This window comes from Nymphaea colorata, chromosome 2 (genome assembly GCF_008831285.2).
Source record: "Nymphaea colorata isolate Beijing-Zhang1983 chromosome 2, ASM883128v2, whole genome shotgun sequence".
Classification (NCBI taxonomy): Eukaryota; Viridiplantae; Streptophyta; class Magnoliopsida; order Nymphaeales; family Nymphaeaceae; genus Nymphaea; species Nymphaea colorata.
The window spans coordinates 9,063,125-9,085,579 of NC_045139.1; the positions used below are offsets into that span (position 1 = coordinate 9,063,125).

General features: G+C 36.0%; 1 protein-coding gene across 2 annotated transcripts; it reads left to right on the plus strand.

Moving 5' to 3' along the window:
* Window positions 1-1,409: 1,409 nt before the first annotated feature.
* LOC116248288 (uncharacterized) lies at window positions 1,410-12,934 on the plus strand. 2 transcript variants are annotated; one of them, XM_031620992.2, is made up of 9 exons: window positions 1,416-1,948; window positions 3,555-3,646; window positions 3,721-4,418; window positions 5,081-5,151; window positions 7,403-7,492; window positions 9,335-9,508; window positions 10,056-10,115; window positions 11,067-11,196; window positions 12,325-12,934. In XM_031620992.2, exons 1-9 carry the CDS (start codon window positions 1,571-1,573, stop codon window positions 12,507-12,509), a joined length of 1,878 nt encoding a protein of 625 aa, XP_031476852.1. In that variant the 5' UTR covers window positions 1,416-1,570; the 3' UTR covers window positions 12,510-12,934. The 2 variants fall into 2 exon arrangements, 1 of the variants encoding a protein (XP_031476852.1); XR_004170984.2 differs by lacking the exons at window positions 11,067-11,196; window positions 12,325-12,934 and having other exon boundaries at window positions 1,410-1,948; window positions 9,358-9,508; window positions 10,056-10,117.
* Window positions 12,935-22,455: the final 9,521 nt, after the last annotated feature.

Sequence of the window (22,455 nt, forward strand, 5' to 3'; positions counted from 1 at the left end):
GCACCAGAAAGTTGGAATCTTGAGGTTGTCAATTGTTGAAGACAATTCCTAATCAATCCCAACACTCAAAGAGTTGCAGTCCTTCTAGAGTTGTATAATGATTCTCAAAGGTTCTAATTAAAGAAGCTCTATGATCCTTAGCTGTAAATAAACTTTCTCACCTTTTTAATGGGTTTCAACTTTCTTAGCTATGATTTGTTGGTGATTCTTTTTCTTTTATGGGTTACTTGTTTGAGGAACAGGGCAAAGTATTCTTCCTCCTCAAGTAATGCGTGGCTTGATCTTTCTCCAAAACTCCACATGAATAACAAATAATGGATGGTTTCATGAAATTAAAGTATTTTTCCTCATGAAGTGTAACTTTTAAAAGGGTCTGATTTGAATGAGATATTCCTTTTTGGTACATGTAATTTATTAGATGTTCACATATTTAGATTCAAATTGAGCTCTATAATAGTTAGACTCCAAGTAAAAAGCAATTGTTGCTTGCAGCACAACATGGCAGCTCTCGTTGACAGTCTAATGCAACCTTTTTGTCACATCAATTCGTAAAAGCTATAAATATGAAGCCCCTAGAACCTCCTGTTAAAATGACTTCATTTTCTGGTCATCTTGATAAACAAAAATTACAATTTTTTTTTCCTTTAAAACCCGTTCACTCTTTTTTATTAAAAATGTTATTTGAAATGAGAAGCAATGTTAATTTTTCATTGTAAGTACCATTAGTAAATGTGAGTAAAATTTTGATGAATTATTACATTATATTTCTAATTACATGTTCGAAAGACGCTATCTTCTATATATATATATATTGCTTTAATAGATACTGCTTTGGTTGGTTTCATTTGTTTTTTGTTTGTTTTTTTTGCGTTTGGTAGCCTGGGATTTGAGAAGAATCATGGATTTAAGGTCCAATTTTTTTTTCTGATCATAAAGATTTTAAGTGTGGATCTAAATATTCATTTGTTTTTTGTTTGTTTTTTTTGCGTTTGGTAGCCTGGGATTTGAGAAGAATCATGGATTTAAGGTCCAATTTTTTTTTCTGATCATAAAGATTTTAAGTGTGGATCTTAAGTCTGACGTAATTTTAGTGAACCATAGATTTTATTATGAATATTTTGTCTCATAAAAAGTATACCACATTAAATCCACACCAAATTCACGAATTTTAAATTTAGTGTAACCAAAATGCCTTCTTTTAAAGACGGAATAGGAAGGGAAAAAAACATATTTTAACATTAAAAACATTTTTTAACTTGCAGAAAGCATAAAATTTTCGAGATACTTTATTTATTTATTTATTCATGTTTGAGACTTCGGAGTTGAGGTGAAATCATGGCGATTTCCAAGTTAAAAAGTATTTGGATAGTAGGTCTACCCAAATGGCAAACACAGCTTCCCGTTCACCTGGAAATCCGGGCCCACGAAAGTTTAGTGCTGAGTTCTGAAGAATTTTCTTGAAGTAAAATTGACGAGTCAAACGGGGAAACACGCAGGTGCATCTTCCCTCCAATCTCCTGTCCTGACCGACTGTCGCCGAATTCCGACGCGCTTCCACCGCAAAGCCGCCATGGCGTCGGCCCCGGCGTGCCCGGAGAACGCCGTCCGCTTCAATTCGACGCTGTGCGCGTGTGCTCCCGGCTACCTGATGGAAGCCGGTAGCCGGAATTGCACGCTCTTCCGGACATCGAGCAACAACGTGACGGTCGAGTCTGGGGTTGATTACTCGCGCCTTTTCCCCAACTCCATCGTCTCCTTCAACTCCCTGAAGAAGTTTACCCAATCTCAGGCCTTATTCCTCGAGATCACGCTCATAGTTGTGCTCGCGTGGATCATTTTAGCTGTTGCCCTTCGCGCCGGGAAGGTCAACGGCGGGACCACGGTGTGGTTCCGGTTGAGGTATTGGATCACTCGGATGGATGTCTGCTACTCCACGCAGCACTGGCTGGTCAGCTTCAATTTCTCTCTCCGTTTTATCTCCTTTTCCGTTTCTGTTCCCTCTTACGCGGTTGGTTTACGATTATAATTGCTCACTTAGGTGAAATTTTTTAGGGTTAGGCTTCTCTTTCAGTGAACGTGAATTCAGCATGTTCTTCGATCAGTTTTCTTGTCTCTTGGGCGTTGAGGAGAATAATTTCTAGAAATTTGTCGTTCGGTTGAATTGGAAGAGCTTCGGTTAGGTGGGTACTTGAAAAGAAATTAACTAATTTGCTATATGGCCGACAAAATGTGATTAAATTCGCACTGTAAATGATTCCTAATAAATGTGAAGTACTACTTGATTGTGAATCTAATTTGGAAGGTTTTCAAACTTGAACTTCAGACCGTTCTGTCAGGATGCTGCTACTCAAGCCTATACAACTTCTTATTTAAGGTCTCAAACCTTGTGAGCTAGCGTGTACATGTGTCAGTAGGATTTTCTCGTGGTTTTCAATCAATAACTTCCGATTAGCTATTTGATTGCAAATCGAATATGGAACTATTTTTTTCTCCCTTTGAGAATGTTGCAACTATATCTAGTGCAACTTCTTATTCAGTTCTCAAGCTTTAGCGCGCTCGGCTATACACCGACTCAACCAACACTTTCATACCTGTTTATTAGGAAAGCCTATTGCAGTTATGGTCGTAACTGGGCAGAAGCCTACTCAGGATGCAGCGCTTCCCATGGTGCATCATAACCACAAGTGCAGAGCTTAGGGTGTTCAACCTTGGCCTTTTTAGATAAAGGAGCATGGAGCTCTCCTCAAGCTTGACTCGTTTGTCTAAACCAGTGAGCTTGATCTAAGCTTAAATAAGCCAAATTATAGCTGAGTTAAACTCGATCCTACTTGGTTTACTTCAAAAAATATGTATCAATAAATAAATAAAATAGGAGCTTGGCTTGGTTGAGAAGTAGAGCTGTAGAGGATGGTTTCAACTTGGAACTCTGCATTTAGAAGAGAAAATGAAGCCACCATATGAAGATCCATCTTAAATGTTTCAGAATAGATTATAGTTAATAGATTATATAATGTACTGGTATCTCTTTTAAAATTTTAAAGATCCTAGTCGAGCTTGAGGAATGAAGCTTATGTTTGACTCATCGCTTATACAAGATTACATCATAGGCTAAAGCACGAGCTTGACTTGTTAACAGGTGAGTCAAGCTTCAGCTGGACTTTTAGATGAATCAACCTCAAGCTGAGTTTAAATAGACATGTTCTGCATAGTTATTCAAATATTAGATAACCATAAAAAATGTAAATACCTTAGGAACATTTTTTATGAAAAAAGCAAAGAAAAATTACCGAGCTTTCATTTTAGCAATTTTCTTTTAAAATATCATGGTTTTCCTTTTTTTTTGCTATTTTTCCATTTCATTTTTTGAAAAAACTGGCAACATTTGTGGCAATGCTTTTTTTTTCCATTTACTAGGCATATTGTCTTAGAGGAGTTATGCTAATAGTATGCTGCTTCTACTGTTTGGTAGGATTTCCTGTAGTATAATCTGGTGGAATATGGTTGCAGTATTCCGATGGAATGCTACTTCTAATGGATTCTGACATCTATTGCAGGAGGATCAGAAGCCTGTAATTAAGCGCAAGACAGAGCTGGGTGGAATGTTTTCTGTTGCTTCTGCAATACTATTTATTGGCTTAGTTTCTACGTGAGTGATGTCTTTGACCCTTTAGACATCAAGTTATATGCATCAACTTGACTTGTTTAGTGTTTTCCTCTCAGATTACTTTACCAGATCATTACCAAGAGGACAATTGAGGTGTACAATGTCAGACCTGTAAATGCACCAGATTTATCATCATTTGTCAATGACATGGAGTTTAATCTTACAACAGTGTCTAGCATGACTTGTTCGCATCTGCGTGGACTTGGAACTTTAATGTCGGGAACTCCAGGCTTTATTGATTATAGAATTTTACCTTTATCCAAATTTGTGGATGCCAATTGTTTTAACACTAGTTTAGGACCAAGAGTAACCCTTAGATGTAATGGTTGTCATGTTATTAAGGATAGCTACTTCATTTCATGGCAATTTGTTGATCTTCCAAATGAACCAGCTACTGCTGTTGGGTTTCTATTTAACATCACTGCAAAGAGGCCTGGTGATACTAAACATACCAGTTTTGTCAGTGGGACTCTGGCTTCTCAGGACAGCACAAACCAGACAGCGACATTCAGGGGGGTGAATGGAAACATATTTAAGATCCACTTGGTTCCTAGAATATATCGTAAGGTTCATGACTTGAAGCTTATTCAACCACTCTTTCGTGAATTTGTACCTGGTTCAAATGTTGTGGAGGCAAGTCAACTCCAAAGTTCACTACAGAATCCAGCTGATGGATTGATTAATATGACATTATATATCAGCTTCCTTTCCGATTTTATTGTTGAGGTTGACAATGCAAACATTATTGGGCCAGGTAAGAAACGTCTTGATCATGACAATGCTATCTGCATATGTTCCTCCATTGGTCTCAAGGCCAAAATTTATTTCACTGTACTGCATCCACATTCTGCTTTGACTCTTTGCATTGTCTAATCTCCTGATGATCTGTGCACCGTTCTTATGTTATCATCATGTGATGTTGATGTGAGCGATTCTCATAGTTTCTGCTATATTTTGAGTCAGTTAGGAATTTTCAAAGAACTGTTAGGCTGACTGATCAGTTCTGTTTATATAAACAGTTTAGTTAATTTTTTCTAATTACATTGTTACAACCAGGATTATATAAAATTTTCATGTGAATTACTGAAGCTTGAGCAAAGTAAGAAAGGAGCAGCTAAGAAATGGTGGCCTCAGTTAATAGCTTATATGTATGTGCTGGAAATGATGGCATTTTATGCTACGATGCAGTTGATAGATAATAGATTATTTATTATTCCATTGTTGAACTATTCACAGAGATTTTCTGGGGTATTACTCTATGTATTTCACCATGATGTGTTTACCGTATAATCTTCTTATTTGTTTCAAGAATTTTAGGGGGTTATCTTGTTGTATGAGCATGGTGTTATGACTTCTTTATGTGAAACCTACTTCATTTATCACCTGATGCCTGTTGTGATCCTTTTATGTATGCAGTTACTTTTTTTGCAAATGTTGGCGGCCTCTATGCCTTCAGTATTGCTACTTTTTTCTTCATTCTGCTGCAGGTAAGTTTCAGACTCTAATCATTCTCTTGTATGGTTCTTCTTGACATTGTATATGTTTATGCTACAGTGTGACAAAAAATTTGTTATGCCAAAGGCTGAACTTGGAGATGCTATTAGGGAACAAACTGTATGGTCCACAATAGCCTTTTTGCAGCATGTTTGGCTTGTGGAGGTTACTCTAAGCATTTTCTTCATCTAACTTGATATGATGTCTGACATAAGTAACAATGTAGTGAGCTACAACACTTTGAGGTTACTCTAAGCAATTAAACACATTTTAACATTTTAATTGCATCCACAAAGTGTTGTAGCTCACTGCTCTATGTTACTTATGTCAGACATCATATCAAGTTAGATGAAGAAAATGCTTAGAGTAACCTCCACAAGCCAAACATGCTGCAAAAAGGGTAGATTATAAAGAAGAAACTAATGAACAAGGTATGAAAGTAATAAACATACTAAAAATAAATAAATAAATAAATAAAATCCTATTTTTGGACTAAATTGGACTTGGTGAATGTTGACCAAGCCCAAAAAAGAATGGAGACGATCCTGAGTACGCTGACCCTGTACCCGTACCCTTATGGTATGGGTGCTGCTGCATAAAAGCAGTACCTGTGTGACATTGATACATATGTGATCTTCATGTCTAAAAATGTAGCATATTTTTTTTTTTTATGTAAAATAAGTCATGTTAACCTAAGTCACACGAACGCTGCAATTTGACTGCCGCACTGATGTCAACACGACTTGGGTGCGGGTGTGGGTGCGGCTCGGATTCGCACTCGACTTGGGTCAACAAGAGTCAGGTGCGGCTGACCGCGCCCGATCATTTTTGTCCATTTTGGACACACACCGAACTCGCGTTTGATTCGAGTCGGGTGCAGTCAAACCTCGTCAAGCTTATTTTCGTCCTTCTTTATTTTTTTTATTTTAAGAATTTTTAACGTTAAAAAGAGGGTTTAACAATTTTTTTCCATTTTTGTGTTTTGTCCTGGTTTTGTTGTTTTTTGTTTACTTGTTTAATGTTTGTACTTTGTATGCGTGTTAATGCTTAATATGTTACATTCATATACACTATACATTATAACTTATAAGTATGTAATATATAATATTCATATATAATTTATCCATAAAGTGTGTAGTGTAAAGTGTATAGACTATAGTGTATACTCTAAATTTCTTAATTCTTATGTGTGTGTGTGTGTGTGTCTATATATATATATATATATATATATATATATATATATATATATATATATATATATATATATATATATTATAATAATCAATTAATAATAACAAATAAATATTCTCACCGCACCGCCACACCTAAATTTTTGGGGATGTGTCGCACCGGCACCCTCACCCGCACCCCTCACCTATGTGACATAGATGTTAACCAGAGGAAATTCAAGACCATCATCGTTTAGACATTTAGAAAATCTTATCCATACATTTGAAACCTATGATTGTTATATAGGTCTCCAATCTTATGATTCAAGTTTGGTTTTACTTTAATAATGTCATTCTACTCGTCTTTTTCTTTTTCTTGGCTTTTGAAGTTCCAAACTGTGTCCATTTGTGGTTTTGTCCTTCTGTTCGTTGCTCCACAAATTATTCTAAAAGTGTGTTCTCCTTAGAATAGTAAACTTAAACTCTTGGAGCATGCCACCCTTTTCCAGCATTCTTGTGCATCCCAGGAATGGAATGTCATGAAACACCCTCCTCATGATTTTGCTTGGGTCAAGCAAGGAGGAGGTGGTCGTGAAGCATCTTTTACTTTCTTTAAACCAGTGTCATGTGAACATCTCCAAGTTGTGGTCTATGTAAAGTACACAAGGACAAAAACAAAAATACCAAGGTAAATATACTGTAATATAATGAAAACCTAAGCATGAATAATTGAACAAAAGGGCTTAGTTGTGTGTAACATTTATATACATACGATCTAACATGTGAACGTCTGCAAGTTGTGGTCTATGTCCAGGACTCCAGATGAGGAATACCAAACAGTAAATTGTTTATATTAAAAGTTTCCTTCCATATTATTACGTGCAGGGAAATATTTTAAGAAAAAAAAAAGACTACGGAAACTTGAGCCTTTGTCTGCATCAACTTATTAAAGATTTAACTTGTCGATCCTTCTTTGTTGGATTAAGCTTTTTGGTCTTCAACTCTTCATTAAACACATAAGTTCCATATCTTTTAATTTTTTATCTTAACTTTACACTGTTTTATTTGTTTATAGCTTGAGTACAGAATCAAGAAGCTTCATGATGAAGATGTGAAACTTCGAGATATTAGAGCAAAGAAAAGAGCACAAAAGCATTGGGATAAGGTATTTACCTGGAATCTCTGACAGAAATAACACTCTTTTGATATTTGGAACCAATACTTTAAAAGACAAGCAATGTGGTTTCTTCTTTAGTGGATGCATTTGTTGCAGCACACAATCTAGTAGAAATGATAGTCCAAGGGCGGGCCTTAATTAAGAAAATCAAGTAAACAATTCTATCAAAGTTATTTTGAAGACTCCTATTTTTACAAGGCAAACCATTAATGTCAATAAAGATATGTTCTACCATATGATTTCCTTGACATCTCATTGAATAACAAGGCCATTTGTGCATGGCCAGAGAAGAAAGTCACAGGTTCCTTCTCTACCTTGTCATCTCTTCAGAGTGGTTGTGTGTAAAAGCTTTGCATTTTACATTTATCCAGTGTAGTTGAACTAAATGTAAGCTATGTCACATAGGTATGGGTACGGGTGCCGGTGTAGGTATGGGTACTGACCATTTTCAAAAAATTTGGGTGCGGGGGTATGACCGTATATATATATATATAAAAACAATAAGAAATACTTAGAAAATATGCATCAAAATAAAGAATATACATCAACATAAACAAATAAATAACATAGAAAATATATATCAACAGCTCTTGCAGTAGTGTGTTTAAGAAACCTATGAAAAACTTTAAACATATGGACAACCAAACAGCTCCCTAGTCAAATATGAACATCAATCGAATTTTCATATCCAAAGAATAGAATAAAAAGTAAGGTGGAAAAAATTAAATCAAAGTAAAATTAAGCAGTTTTGATCTATAAGTATCCAAGTGTCAAAGTACTCATTTTGGGTACGGGTACGGCGACACGGGTACGTGGACCTCACTAAAGTACCCATGTGACTTAGAATGTAAGGTATCTGCAAAATCAGATTATCTTTCTTTTTTGTCATGAAAGTAACCACTTTCATGACAAAAAAGAAAGAAAGTCACAGGTTCCTGCTCTACCTTGTCATCTCTTCAAAGTGGTTGTGTGTAAAAGCTTTGCATTTTACATTTATCCAGTGTAGTTGAACTATCCAGTGTAGTTGAACTAAATGTAAGGTATCTGCAAAATCAGATTATCTTTCTTTTTTGTCATGAAAGTAACCACTTTCATGACAAAAAAGAAAGAAAGTCACAGGTTCCTGCTCTACCTTGTCATCTCTTTAGAGTGGTTGTGTGTAAAAGCTTTGCATTTTACATTTATCCAGTGTAGTTGAACTAAATGTAAGGTATCTGCAAAATCAGATTATCTTTCTTTTTTGTCATGAAAGTAACCACTTTGCCTATGACAGCTTTGAGTACATAGGTTCATGTATTGTAGTTTATACACAGAAAGAAGTTTATACACACACACACACACACACACACACACACAGAGAGAGAGAGAGAGAGAGAGAGAGAGAGGATCTAATATGAAATTTACCTATAACAATGGGCATCTCTTTGTTTTGCAGAAGAAGTTACATATCCCCTGTGATGAATCGTTTCTTTTAATGTTTAAATATATGTATGGTGTGGACATTGACATGAAGACTTGTATCAGACCTTGTGAATGTCAGGCACTGCACAGAATACACATGCATGCAAACACACTCACATGCACATATAAAGTACAAGATAAAATCATAGTCATGTTTTCCTTCTTCCATTTATGATGTAACAAAAAAGGAGTAAAGGAGGGCGCTCAATCCTTACCTTTTTCTTTGCTAGTTTGATAATAAAGGGGGAGTACCTAGAAATACATATATTTTCCATTTTGCAGATAGTTACAAAAAACTTATTGGGCACACACTTCCACTGCTTGAACATTATTCAAGATGGGATATTAATATCTATATGATTTGTCCAGTTGAGGAAGTATGTAATGTTCAGGTGGGGACACAGCGTGCTTGGTGGAATGACTCAACCCATTAGACAGAAAAAGGATTCTATTAGTAGCTTGGTGGTTGGACCTTTTCAAGGCCTTGGATTGTTGCACAAGAGAAAGCAACATCCTGGGATTTATATTGATGCTTCTAAGCAGGTTACACTACTCTTTTGGTTTTTTATGTGTGTGTGCGCTTTCACCTGTATGTATGTGTCATTGTCACATATGTCATCAATATATTCAAAATATTGCTATAATATTAGGAAAATTCAAGAAACTGAGGAAAGGAAAATTTGTGATACTTTGAATTTATCACCACAATATGCTTATCACAATATTGTGACAATATCTTCCCTCAAAAGGAAAGTAAAATCTCTCTCTCTCTCCCCCCCCCCCCCTCCCTCCCCTCACTCTCCCTTTGAAATTTGAAAAATTATTATAAATGGTTTTCAATCATTTTGAAAGAAAATAAAAAAGTAGCTCACTGTTCACAATTTTTTTCTGTCAATTTTGTGTGTATTTTTAATTTTTTTCTTTTCAAGAGTTTCCCATGAAAAAGAATGACTTCAGAAGAAAACCTTGCTGACAAAAATCTGAAAGGCAAAAAATAATATTTGGGATGATGGCATTTGTGTACATGTGCATTTGTTCTTCATGTGATGCATAAAATGTACCTTGTTTTAAGCTCTATATGTTTATGTAGGCCACTGTCCCAGAAAGCACTCTTACACAAACAAGTTTACCAACTTCAGAGGTTGCCTATGTGAGTTTCATCTTCTTTATGATTCTCTTTTACATTGCTCTTGGACATGTGCAAAGTATGTTAGTGCAATCAATATATATATGGGAGCAAGGGCATTTTTGTTAGGCATTCCTAGTGATGTTCTGCTTTCCCTTATTCTTTATATCTTTCACTTAGAATTGGACAGACTGGAAGTCCTTGGCTGTAACATGGTGTAACCATCTGCTATGTAATGCCCCAAAGTGGGATAATGTTGGCATCATGTTTGCTGGTTGTGAGGAAGCTTGGGTGCTATATGTCCATGTCCCACTATTAATTGTCTTAGTTTATAGCCTTTTCAGGAGTTAAACAAAATCAGCTACGGGATGGTATTAGTTGGGATCTGCCATACTTGGTACTTGGGTCACTTTGGCTTTGGTCGTCACTCATCACAGTTAGAATCAGACACAAGGTCAATGCACACAGACACGTGCCGAAAGGGGGGTAGAATGTAGCATAGTTTAGCGTGTAGGAATGGTTGTGAAGAAACTTGAGTGATTTATACGTCTATGCGCTTTTCTACCAGTCGTCCTGGTTTGCAGTCTTTTTGAAAGCAAATGAAAGCTGCCTATGGGCTATTTGGTATGTCTAATACCTGACACTCTGATTAGTTTTGGGCTGGTTCATTACATTCTATCCCATGGATTTTTTTTTTTTTTCCCTACGTTGTTATTCAGTTAACGGTTTATCCAACTTTTCTCAAATAATTATTGCTAACTACATGTGAATGCCCTTTCTCCCGATTGATTCAGCTATGCACTTGTTTGTTTAGTTTAAGTTCAATCACTGATCGTTTTTGTTGGTGAAGTAATAATCTGATAAATCTAGGTCTTCTATTCTTGTTTGCAAAAGAGGTATTTTGACTTGAAAAATCTATCAATAATTTTTGTCAGTCTCTGGTGTCTGACATCGTTGACATGTTGTGCCTTAAAGGTTCAATCATGTGAAGTGTCTGACATGAAGGCGCAAGAAAAAAGAGCCATCTCTAATGAAGTCAAGGCAAACAGTCGGTCTAAGCTGCTTCTTTTGAAGAACTACATGCAACCCCTTCCACCTGTTCCAGGTATGACTCCATGTTAATTGGCATTATTTGCTTGTTCATGCAGTGTGCTGTTTGAACCTCCGTTTCTTGAATTTTCAGAGTTTCAGTCCAGGCGTAGATTATGTTAAAATTTCCATAATTTGATGTGGAAATTTATAAGTCAAATTCCAACAGATTAATTGGATGACTCGCAGTGGTACTCATGGTTTTCATGTTTTTTTTTTAATCTTCATGGTTCATACATGTTTTTTTTTTAATCTTCATGGTTCATACATGTTTTTTTTTTTTGTAAACTTCATGGTTCATACATGTTTGTGTGTGTGTTTTTGTGTACTATTTAGATGGTTTTATTTTTCTCGTTTCTTTCCAAATTGGACCCAATAAGTGAGATCTATAAGCATGAAGTTGGTTTAGTGGGATGAAATTCTGAATACACTATCCGACCTGTATCAATGTTTTTTTTTTTTGGTTAATGACGGAATAGTTCAAAGCTTACAGACTTTAAAGTTTTCCCTTTTATTGTGAAAGTGCACAGAGATAGAATTGATTCACAGGTTTTCATCATGTTGAACACATCTATACGATTGGATTGGGTCAAAAAATTTTTTATTATAAAATGTGAAATAGATTCTAGTACACAATTGTAGCAAATATATATCTATAAAGCTAGTAAATTTTGAGAACTCACAAGGGCCACTATGATGACTTGCAAACTGACTTTCAAGTAGCTGGATAAACTCATACTACTTGTGACCTACGTGCTTCCAAATGGTTACCTTTGAAGTGATATGTGACCAATTCAGTCAATCTAATTGGATTTCTATAACATGTTTAAGAATTACACTCAGCTGACATCAATAACGAGCAAGCAAAAATTGTTTTTAGTAGCCTACACCCCCTTGAAATTGAAGATAGTGTGAGATTCTCTCTATTACGTTATGGCATTTATTCTTCCTCTTGTACTCCTGATAGTTCATGTTCAAAGTATTCCCTTGCAAATTTGGATTACAATGTTTAACATGCTAAATCTTTAACACTGCAGAGGTTAGCATTTAACCCCTGCTTTTAGCAAAATTTTCAACCTCATTCACAGAGACACTGATGGTACACCCTGATTTATTTTTCATTTGCCTACCTTGTATATTTCAGAAATTTCCACTGACGGTGGGATGGACACATCAGAAATGAAGAGTAACCTCAAAAGCCTATATGAGTACAACGTTCAGTTGAGGAAGAGCTTTTTAGAATCTCAAGTTCTTCTGGAGGACTTGAGACAGAAGGTTTCTCCTTCTGGTGATTCTAGCAGAGACGGAGAAGCATCTAACCAATTGTGACGGCAAATAACAAACTTCCCTGTACAAATGTGCCATGGTCTGTTGTAGCCCGGTTTGAGTGGTATATGTCGCATTTCTGGAGTTTCTATGAATCAACCTTCTGAAGAATTGGCATTCATCAGACAGCTGGTACTGCAATTGTTTCTCTTGTGCAGCGACCCAGAGGGATCCGGTGTTGTATGATTACCTGCAGCACTGCACTGTATTTTTCTGAGAAGTGGTGCTGCTGTATGTAACTAGAGAGACATACCTGTATATTACACGAGGTGAACATCCATAGCCATGCAAATTTAGAATATAGGAATCATTATAGGAATTCTTTCTCATGTATCATGCGTTGTTTCATGCGTTCTGTATTGATTGGATTCTTACACTTAATCATTCTTGATGAGCAATAATGTAAATGTGTACTTTTGTTCGTTTTAGATACTTGTGAAATCATGTTGTTGCATTACAGTGACCATTCAGTTGGTAGCTGACATCATTTTTAATTATCCCCTCGATAATTACCAGCGAAATAAAAAGGATACAGGAAGCAATAAATAAAGAAGAAACAATGAGACAAATATTACGGAAAATATCACATTAGCATGTCTGGAAAACAGGTTCGTAGAAGTGGTGCGTAACGAGTAAATTGTAAGTGAGGAAGTGAGTCTTCTTAGAGGCAGGTAGGTTTCTTGGTATCAAGTCATATTTCTGTGGCGTGATTCCATTAACCTCTCTCTCTCTCTCTCTCTCTGCATGGGCTATTGTGAAGGACTTTTTAACCTAGGCGGATGTCTGCATGTTTCTGTTATATGAGTAGAATGTTGACCGTTATTTGCAAAATAATTATATCTTAATTTAGTTTTTGTGAAAACGTTTAGTTTTTTTTTTTTCAATTTCATTTTCTCTTTTTGTTATTCAACAAGTTTTAAATAGTTTTATTTTCTAAAATAGAGAATAAACTAAGGATTTACCTAATTTGGTGCAATGGGTACGAAGCAATCCTCCAATATCATTTTATAAAACATTTCATTCATTTTATAAAACATTTCATCCCTCCTAATTAGAGAGTACCATACCCCCTGTATTGCTTATATATGATACTCACGCTCTTCATTGATTGGCAGACATGGGCCGACACTTTTGAATCTTACATGAATGCAGAGAAACATGGCATCTGCAATTTGTGCTAATAAGCAACTTGGCAGCCATCTCCCCATGCTCCTAGAAGTCAACGGATCGAAGGGATATGAATCGGTTATAGGTATTTTATAATGTCTGGCCAATTAATATGACGTTACTGAGTGCGGATTCAAATTAAAATATAGAAAAACACAAAGCATATTTCAATTTTCACATGTAATCAGGTGCGGATGTCCAAATCTCTGCGGATCTCATACCGCCTCAGATATGTAACAAAAACTGTCGATTAAGTATGCAATTTTGGATTGACTTTGAGTACAAGATGAGATCAATCTTGAAGTTCAATAAGAATTCAATACAAATGCCTAATCATAGGTTTGTTGTTCTTGAAAGCCTTAAGAGAGTTGGTAGCTACCAACTTTTCCTTCTCTGGTTGCTAATTGTAGTGACCCAGTCAAAAAAATGGCCGTTAACCTCTCGTTCACCTCGACCTTGGTTTTGCATCAGAAGAAAGATGATAAAATGTAGGTCTCGTGTAAGGGTGGGTGTCGGCCTGGGCCGGGCCTGATTGGGCCTGGGCCAGGCCTGGACCGGGCTCGATAGGCTGGCCCGAGTCAACCCGGCCTGGCCCGTTAAGAATAAAAAAATTATTTTTTTATTTTTTTTGTTTTAATAATATATATTTATTATTAAAAAATATATTTTATATTAAAAAGTTATTTTATAATTAAAAATTATTTTTTTAATTTTAAATGGCTCGAGCCAAGATCCGGGCTAACAGGCCCAGGCCGGCTTGGCCCGGCCCGATGCCCACCCTTAGTCTCGTGGGCATCACTTTCTACGGAAACTTATGTAGACATAGCATCGAGGAGGGTACTAGCCACTTCCAAAGAAGGGCAGAGGGAAGGGGACTGACAAGGGCCATGTCCCCCCTTTCAAGTTTTGGAAATTTAACATTTAACTATTAATTGTTTTTTGTTTGGCCCTACATAATTTTTGAAAAAATAAGGGTTGGTCCCCATTACAAATTTTATTTACTAGTCGCATCACTGTTCAGCCCCCTTAAAGATAAATCCTTGCTTGCCAAGAGTAGTGTTGGCAGTGTTGAAGACGGTGATTGGGGGTAGGCCTGAACACGAGCCGAGTCGAGCTCGAGCTAGGCCAGTTCGAACTCGGCTCGACTAAACAAGACCTCGAGCTCGAAAATAGCTCGACTAAACTGGCTCGAACTCGACTTGATAGTCACGCGTTAAGCTCGAGCTCGACTCGATTAAGCTCGACAAACTCGTTTGATCGTCAACTCGTCCTTATTTGTTGAGCTCAAGCAAATAGGACTCGACAAACTCGTTTCACTGCTTTGCCTTCAAATCTTTGAGATCTACCACCCCCACCACCACTGTGGCCTTTCTTTGTGCTTTTGAACCCAAAACCACCGCCACCCCCAATTACCGTCTTCAACACTGCCAACACTACTCTTGGCATTTTTCAGCCACTGCCGCTTCTCCTCCACCCAGAACCTACAAGAAACGCTCACCCAACACAAGGGTTTCAAGTGAGGGTTTCTAAAACCCTCGCCTGCTCAAGCAAGTTTTTCTAAAACCCCACATTTGGGCATGCCCTCACCCAAAAGAGGGAGGAAGTGAGACCCTCGCTTGGGCAAAACCCTTGCCCAAGCGAGGGTTCCAGAAAGCCTCCCTTTGGCAAAACACAAAACGAGAGAGTGTCAGATGAGAAGGGGAGAGTAGAGGGAGAGGGTTGGGCAAAACGAGAGAGAGAGAGAGAGATTAAAGAGGGGAAGATAGAATGGGAGAGTAGAGGGATTGAAGAATGGCCGCCGGTGAGGGTGAAAGTCACTGAAGAGAAATAAAAAGAATGGGAAAGTGATGAGGGTGGGGGTTCATGAGAACCAAGAGAAGTCTGGGAAGAGAGATAAAAAAGATGGGAAAGTGACGCTGCTGACCCATCGATGGAAGAACAATATCGGTTACTCAACTCGAGTTAACGAGCCGAGTTTGGTTAAGCGAGCTTTGTTTAACGAACTCGAGCTCGACTCGATAAATAAACGAGTTGAACCATCAACTCGAGCTCGACTCATCGAGTAAAAAAACTGGCTCGAACTCAAGTTCTAGCCAATCTTTAACGAGTCGAGTTCGATCTGCTCGTTGTTGTTCACCCCCTGCCTTGCCCTTACTTGGAAGTAATTTTGACTAAGAAGACCAAATTAGTTCAAATTCCAAAGCAAGCCTCATCCATGCACATTGCATTAAATTTCTTGAAAAATCAATTGGTGCGTTTCTTGAATTGCTTTGAGAGGGTCAAGCATCTTGGAATCACATTTTCACGTGCTACACATGGTGAGGAATGAAAACATTTGGAATCACTTAATTGAATCGACAAGAAAAAATAAAAAATAAATGCAAGCGTGCTTTAGTATTATTACGAGCATTGCTTTTATTTTCATAGTTGAACAGTACAGCCACTTAAGTTTACAGTATCCATTATTAGTTTTGAGGAATATAATGAAAAAATTAATTGGTAAATAGCATCGAATGGGATTCGAAAATCTCCAACCTCCAGTTACTACCATTTACATGGAGCATGCAATGAATCAATTGTATATTAAAAGCATACGAACATAAAACGAATAAATAATACAAGCTGAACGTACAATCTGAACTGTTTTAGTTGAACATTGAAACTGTTATAGGCATAAAGAAAGAGAAAGAATGAGAAATGGGCATTATGTTTATGTACCCGTCGCAGGGCAGAGTTAGAGATTATTTATTAAGGTGTTGAATTATAGTTTTAAAAAATTTTAACAGAAATTTAATTTTTTAAATTTCTCTAGCAGATCAATGAAAATTTATAAAAGTAACAGGTAATTTTTATTGTTAGCAATTTTGAAGGGGCTTAAAAGAAAAAAATACGATAGGGATGAGGAGGAGGAGGGCGGCGTTCCCGGGATAGCGGCGGCGGCGGCGCCCGTGCTTCCTGGCGTCACCGCCGCCCCCTCCGAACCCAACCGTTGACCATTTTCTGGTCAAAAACGTCAAAGCCCTCTTTCTACAGGCACGCGCCCACGCCCCTCGCCGATCTTTTACCGACTACTCGCCCCTCAGATCGTGGGCGTGGCTCTCTTCCGCCTTTTTGTGACCATCTTTCTCTCTCCACACGCATGGAATTTAATATATTAAAAAACCAAATGAGACTTTTTTATTCAATTTAAAAAATGACTTGATTGGTTAATAACATTCATTTTGATTGGTTAAATTTTTTCAGTATTAGTCAATATATTTGCATTCAAATTGGATTTCGGATCAAATTAGGTTGCGAATTTAAAAGTAGATTTGAAACCGATTTTGCTTGTTAATTTAAAGTCCCGGTGAGAAGTGATAATAGACTTTTTCTCATTTGCATTAAAATCTGTATTTGATTTTTAATATATATATATATATATACACACATCAAACAGAAAATGAATATTGGGTGAATTGTGTTGCAGAGAATGTGAGTAAAGGAGCAACAAAAAAAACGACAGAAAGAAACAGCTAAAGAATTCCACAAGGATGAACTTTATAAAGTTACACGACTAATACCACCAACAATGGAAAAAAAAAAAGAAAAAAAAGCATTTGCAGGATGTCAATATCAAATAATAAAAAGCGTGACCCTCTGAAGGCATTCACATTGAGAAAGTACAAAAGAAGAAAGCATTTCATTTAACATTATGACATTGAAATTGTTAGTATGCTGTCAAGAGGGGTTCATCTGTGTGGAGCTGTTCTTTTGCAGAAAATGTGCATCAGATCATGAAGAGATTGGCATGGTTGGAACTTCCCTCCCGTTTGCACATGGTTCCAAGAACCGAGCAGTCTACTGCTGTTGAATCCAACAGCAGAATTTCGATGAGATGGCTTCAAGAAAGAAAATTGAAGATGGCATTGGACTGATATGTTACGATTTACGGATGAGTCTATTACGATGGATGCTGAGCTTTCTGTTTCTGTTTATTACGCTTCTTAACCTGTTTGTTTAGCTCATTTCCTGCTGTTGTTGACTAGTTCCTTATTCTTTTGTTCTTGCATTGCATTGGATGTTGTTAATGCTTTGATATATATATATATATATACTAATTTCATGGAATTAGTGCTCCTCCGACCTAAATAGTTGGAGGACCCCAGGACCTTAGAATTATTTTTATCATACTCTACTGAAGTGCAAAGGGTGGATGTGTTACGCTCCAGTTGATGGTTGTCCAACTTCCTCCTGAAGTAGTCATAGAATGAATGAACGGGAGAATGAAAGATAGTTTCTGCCTCTCGTCGAATCACTGTCATGGTTAAATGATTGTAGGGTAGGGTGGAATCCAGGCCTCCAAAGCATTTGATTTCTTAGATCTATTTGTGCAAACCTTTAGGAAGGCGGTATTTAGCACTTGGCTGGGGGGCTGGGCACTCCAAATTTATGCCTTGGCTAGTCCCTGGGCATGCTTAACCATGAAGAAATGCCTACATTTTCATGGTTTAAATATATAGCTTGAGCTTCTCACTTATTTTTTATATGGTGGGGAGTAAACTCTTCTTTTTTTTAGTTTTCTGAATTCTTCTTTCTTTCTTTCTTCTCACATTAGGCAATAAATGGATGGAGGCATAACTTCTGGCAGCTGTTTCTGTATACTCGATCTGCTGCTCTAACAAGAAAAACGACATCTTTCAAGAGTCCATTGTTAGCCAACTCAAGATCTTCTGTATACTCGATATACTTAACTCAATAAATTTGGTCGAGAGATGCTATATCCGACATCTTTCAAGAAAAAGAAAGGCGTTTTTTTTTTTACAAAATAAAAAGAGGAATTAACAAGAAAAACGATAAAATGCCAAATTTTTTGTTTTATTTCTGGAGAGGATACATGAGAGGAGTTTGCTTGAAAGTAGCGTATATGTCTTGTTAGCCACGGATTCAAACAGACTGTCAAGATATTTATTAGTTGCATTCCCCTTTATGTACCTTTTTTTTTCTAAAAAAAAAATGTCTTTCCATTTTATGGCAGTAGAGATTCTTTGATTTTTCCTGTCATGCCACAATGCTGACCGAACCAATTTATTCCCTCCTCTCTTCTGCTGCTTTCTTTAAAGTACAAGGTATGCTTCCAATGTTTTGAGGCGTTACTCTTGTTGATCTTCAACTTGTAACCTTTTATTTACAACATAAGAGACACTCAAAATGAAAACTGACTGCATACCAACTTTCACCTTAAAAGAACCCCTTTGGGGACAAATTTCTCATGAATGAGATAACAAAAGCTATATAAATCAGATACCAGATCAAATTAACAGGCTACTAATACTCAATATATATAGATTTGTGGATTTCTCTATCCGGATTTGTGACTATGTTGGACGAAGCTCAAGATGGTTGGAGGATTTCAGCTCCTGCCTCACTAGTCATGCTTTCAATGTTTTAAGATGGTTGGAGTTTTTTTTTTCTCTCTCTCTCACTCTCTCACTATATATATATATTTATATATTGATTGATTGGTAGGTGCCAGGATGGGGGATAAAGACCAAACCTCTTAAATTCATGTCAGAAAACAACTAAATGTATGTTTCTCATGGAATCACTCTTTAGATTATATCTATAAGGTTCAACTTAAACAAAAATATATTTTAATGATTAATTTCAATAGGTCTGGTTTTTACTTTTATATATATATATATATATATATATATATATATATATATATATATATATATATATATATATATATATATGATGAAACCAAAGAATGTCACCTCAAACATTTTAAAACCTTTTTTAAAATTAATAGGCGATTCCCTTTGTATCATTCAACAAATCAAACCCATTTTCCATCGCACCAATCCGAATCGGCCGATTCAGTTCGATGTTTACAACACTCCAAATTTCAGCACTTTCAGCAGCTCTTACGTCTGCTAAGATATTTACATACAGAGAGACCTTGCATTTGTCTGGGATTTTTTTTTTTAGCTAAAAATATCTCTTCTAGGCTTCTAGCCACTAACTGGTTTACATGAGCATCGACGCAACCAAGACTGTGCGATGTTGAAGTTATGTTTTGTCTTTTGGTAGACGGAGAAATGGAGAGTTGGTCCCAAAATATCAACTGCACTTGACATCACCCCCAATAAGAGGTCAGTAGTTGACCTTTGATGCGAAATAAAAGGGAACCACATATCCCCATTGTAGGTTGTTTTATCGTGAACTTAATTGCTTGACGACAAAACAAAATCAAAACTAATATTAGATGATCAAAATGTTCATTATTTTTTATCTTTGTTTTCTCTTAATATCATTCATGATAATGGATCATGATTGTGTGATTATATATATACATATATATATATATATATATTCTCAGACATATATATTCGCAGGAGGTAAGTCCACTCTTTAAATGCACATTAATGAAACATACAGTAGTACTGGTTAAAAGTGGGACGAGGAATTAAAAGAATACAGCTATTAGAATATTTGTTTATTTACATGCCATTTATTGAACGCCAAACTGTTTGTGTCAGTGCCGTCAGCAGGTTTGAAATCCATACAAAAAGCGCAAAAGCAGCGAAAAAAAGAATATTATCTAAATGTCATCTTTGTACATATGTAAACCGAATTGATATATCTGGGACCGCATAGATCAATGACAAAAATTAGACTTCTTAAATTTTTAGCGAAGATTATTTTGAATGAAATAAAATATGCTAACATGCTTATGAATAATAATTTAATATAAAGCATGCTTTAGTTTTTGTGACAGTTATTGACTTTCTATAAAACTTTGATGTTACAAGAGCCATTAGTTAAAATATAAATCCTTACCTTATTGTATGTTTCTTCCTGAGTCACTCTTCAAATCATACGCCTCTCTCTTTGTAAATGTATTGAGAAATTAGTAAGTACGTGACTAACTCTTAGGTATAGGAATGGTCTTACCGATAGATCTTTCCCGAATGAAAGTTTAAAGAAAATCAAGGAGAAAAAAATATATGATAATTTACTCTATCTAGTATGAATCATGCATGTAAGTCACGTACCTATCAATTTCTATCTTTCTCTTTCATTATATATATAGATATATATCTAAAATCTACTGAATGTTGGATATTATTAAATGGCTAAACATTAAAAAATTTGTTGCTAAAAACTGCAGTTATGTGAAACCTAGGGAACAAATAATCCTTAAAAATGAGAAGCAAGGTTCTGATTTTTTGCTAAAGTAAGTCGTTACCAGCTAAGCTTTACATAGAAGAATAATAAATTGTGTAAAATATAAGATAATATATATTTTAATTTAGGCCGACGTGTATATTTAACTTCCAATAAAAGTTGTTTGCTTCAGTTTCTCTTGCAAGGCAATCACGTCGAGGATTCACCGAGGCATTTTTTTTTCATTCTAGAAAAGCTCAGTACTTTGGAGGCTTTTTAATAATTTAATTCAGTCGCAGAGGAAAAAAAACATTTAATTCAGTTAAGTTCAATTAATGCTTACTCCGAGTTAATTTAGGGTTTAAGAAATTCCTTAAAACATTTAGAAAAGTAAATAGAAAAATAAAAAAATTACGTACAAATTTTTAAAAAGTTTAGTTTAACTTATATTAATAATTTAAAAGATTATGTTTCAGATTTTATTAAAGTTTTGAAACTATAATCTGGTCCTAGGGACCAATCTTAACTTGAGCCATAGCCATAGGTATTAAAAAAAGTCTGTCTAGGCACGTACTTTCTAAAGTAAAAGAAGGAGGACGAGCTGTGTGGTTCTCTCGTCTGGCTGAACCTAAATCCAGCTTCGTCATAGTAATTTTTTTTCAGGGCTGGTGTTAGTTGGCGTGGGCAATGGCCCACGCTAGCCCACATGTAGCTCTGTTGACATGAGCCTAAATGAAGTGAAAATTTGATTTGATTGAATGCGACATACGGAAAATTATGGATTTTTTCTCTATTTTCTGAAGAATTTTAAAGGTTTTCATTTTTAATTTTATATATATATATATATATATATATATATATATATATATATATATATTTTGCGGATCCACAGCAATCTAACTGACGGCCGACTGTCAATACCCGAACCTGATTGGATTAAAAATCCGTTTTTTTGTGACAGTTTGCTAGTTGCAAAATATTAGAAAATAACACCTGCATGATGCACTGTAATAATTAAAATAATGTGCTAGTTTGGTTGTAAATGTGCTATGTAATTGAAACCGTGGCTGGAACATGGTTTTCAACCAGAATGAAGGGCACTTTTTTGAAAAACAAAAAAAAAATCTTTGGAGTAAAGATTTAGGCCGAAACACTTTGCGAGCTCAAAGATTTTGAGAAAAAAAAATGGTAGTGTACGTAAAATTATTTTACTCTTAAAAATTTATTTGTTTTGGATGATAATTTATTATAAAAGTGCTTTTTTAAGGAAACTTTTTCAGGCCTAAAACTTGGAAAACCATATTTGAAAAGAAAATTTGTTTGAGGTTGTTTGACAATAATAACATATTGTTACTTAACTTATGAATCTGCTTCAAAAATTTGAACAAATTTATGAAACACTTGTCATGGTGTTATATGAATCTACTTTATTTTTTAGGATAAGTTCATGAAACAACTTTTTTGAGCCTCCGATATGAGTGAATCTCAATAAGGGTGGGCAACCGATGTAGTACCCAATGGATAGTTGGGTACCCAGCCCGTTAATAACATATTGTTACCATGAAACAACTTTTTTGAGCCTTCGATATGAGTGAATCTCAATAAGGGTGGGCAACCCATGTAGTACCCAATG

What these genes read in the sequence shown, in the direction of transcription:
- LOC116248288 (XM_031620992.2), top strand. Translation starts at nt 1,571, where the DNA reads ATGGCGTCGGCCCCGGCGTGCCCGGAGAACGCCGTCCGCTTCAATTCG. An exon ending in ACTCCACGCAGCACTGGCTG is followed by an intron (nt 1,949 to 3,554) that starts GTCAGCTTCAAT and finishes CATCTATTGCAG; the next exon opens with GAGGATCAGAAGCCTGTAAT. An exon ending in TTTTCTTCATTCTGCTGCAG is followed by an intron (nt 5,152 to 7,402) that starts GTAAGTTTCAGA and finishes ATTTGTTTATAG; the next exon opens with CTTGAGTACAGAATCAAGAA.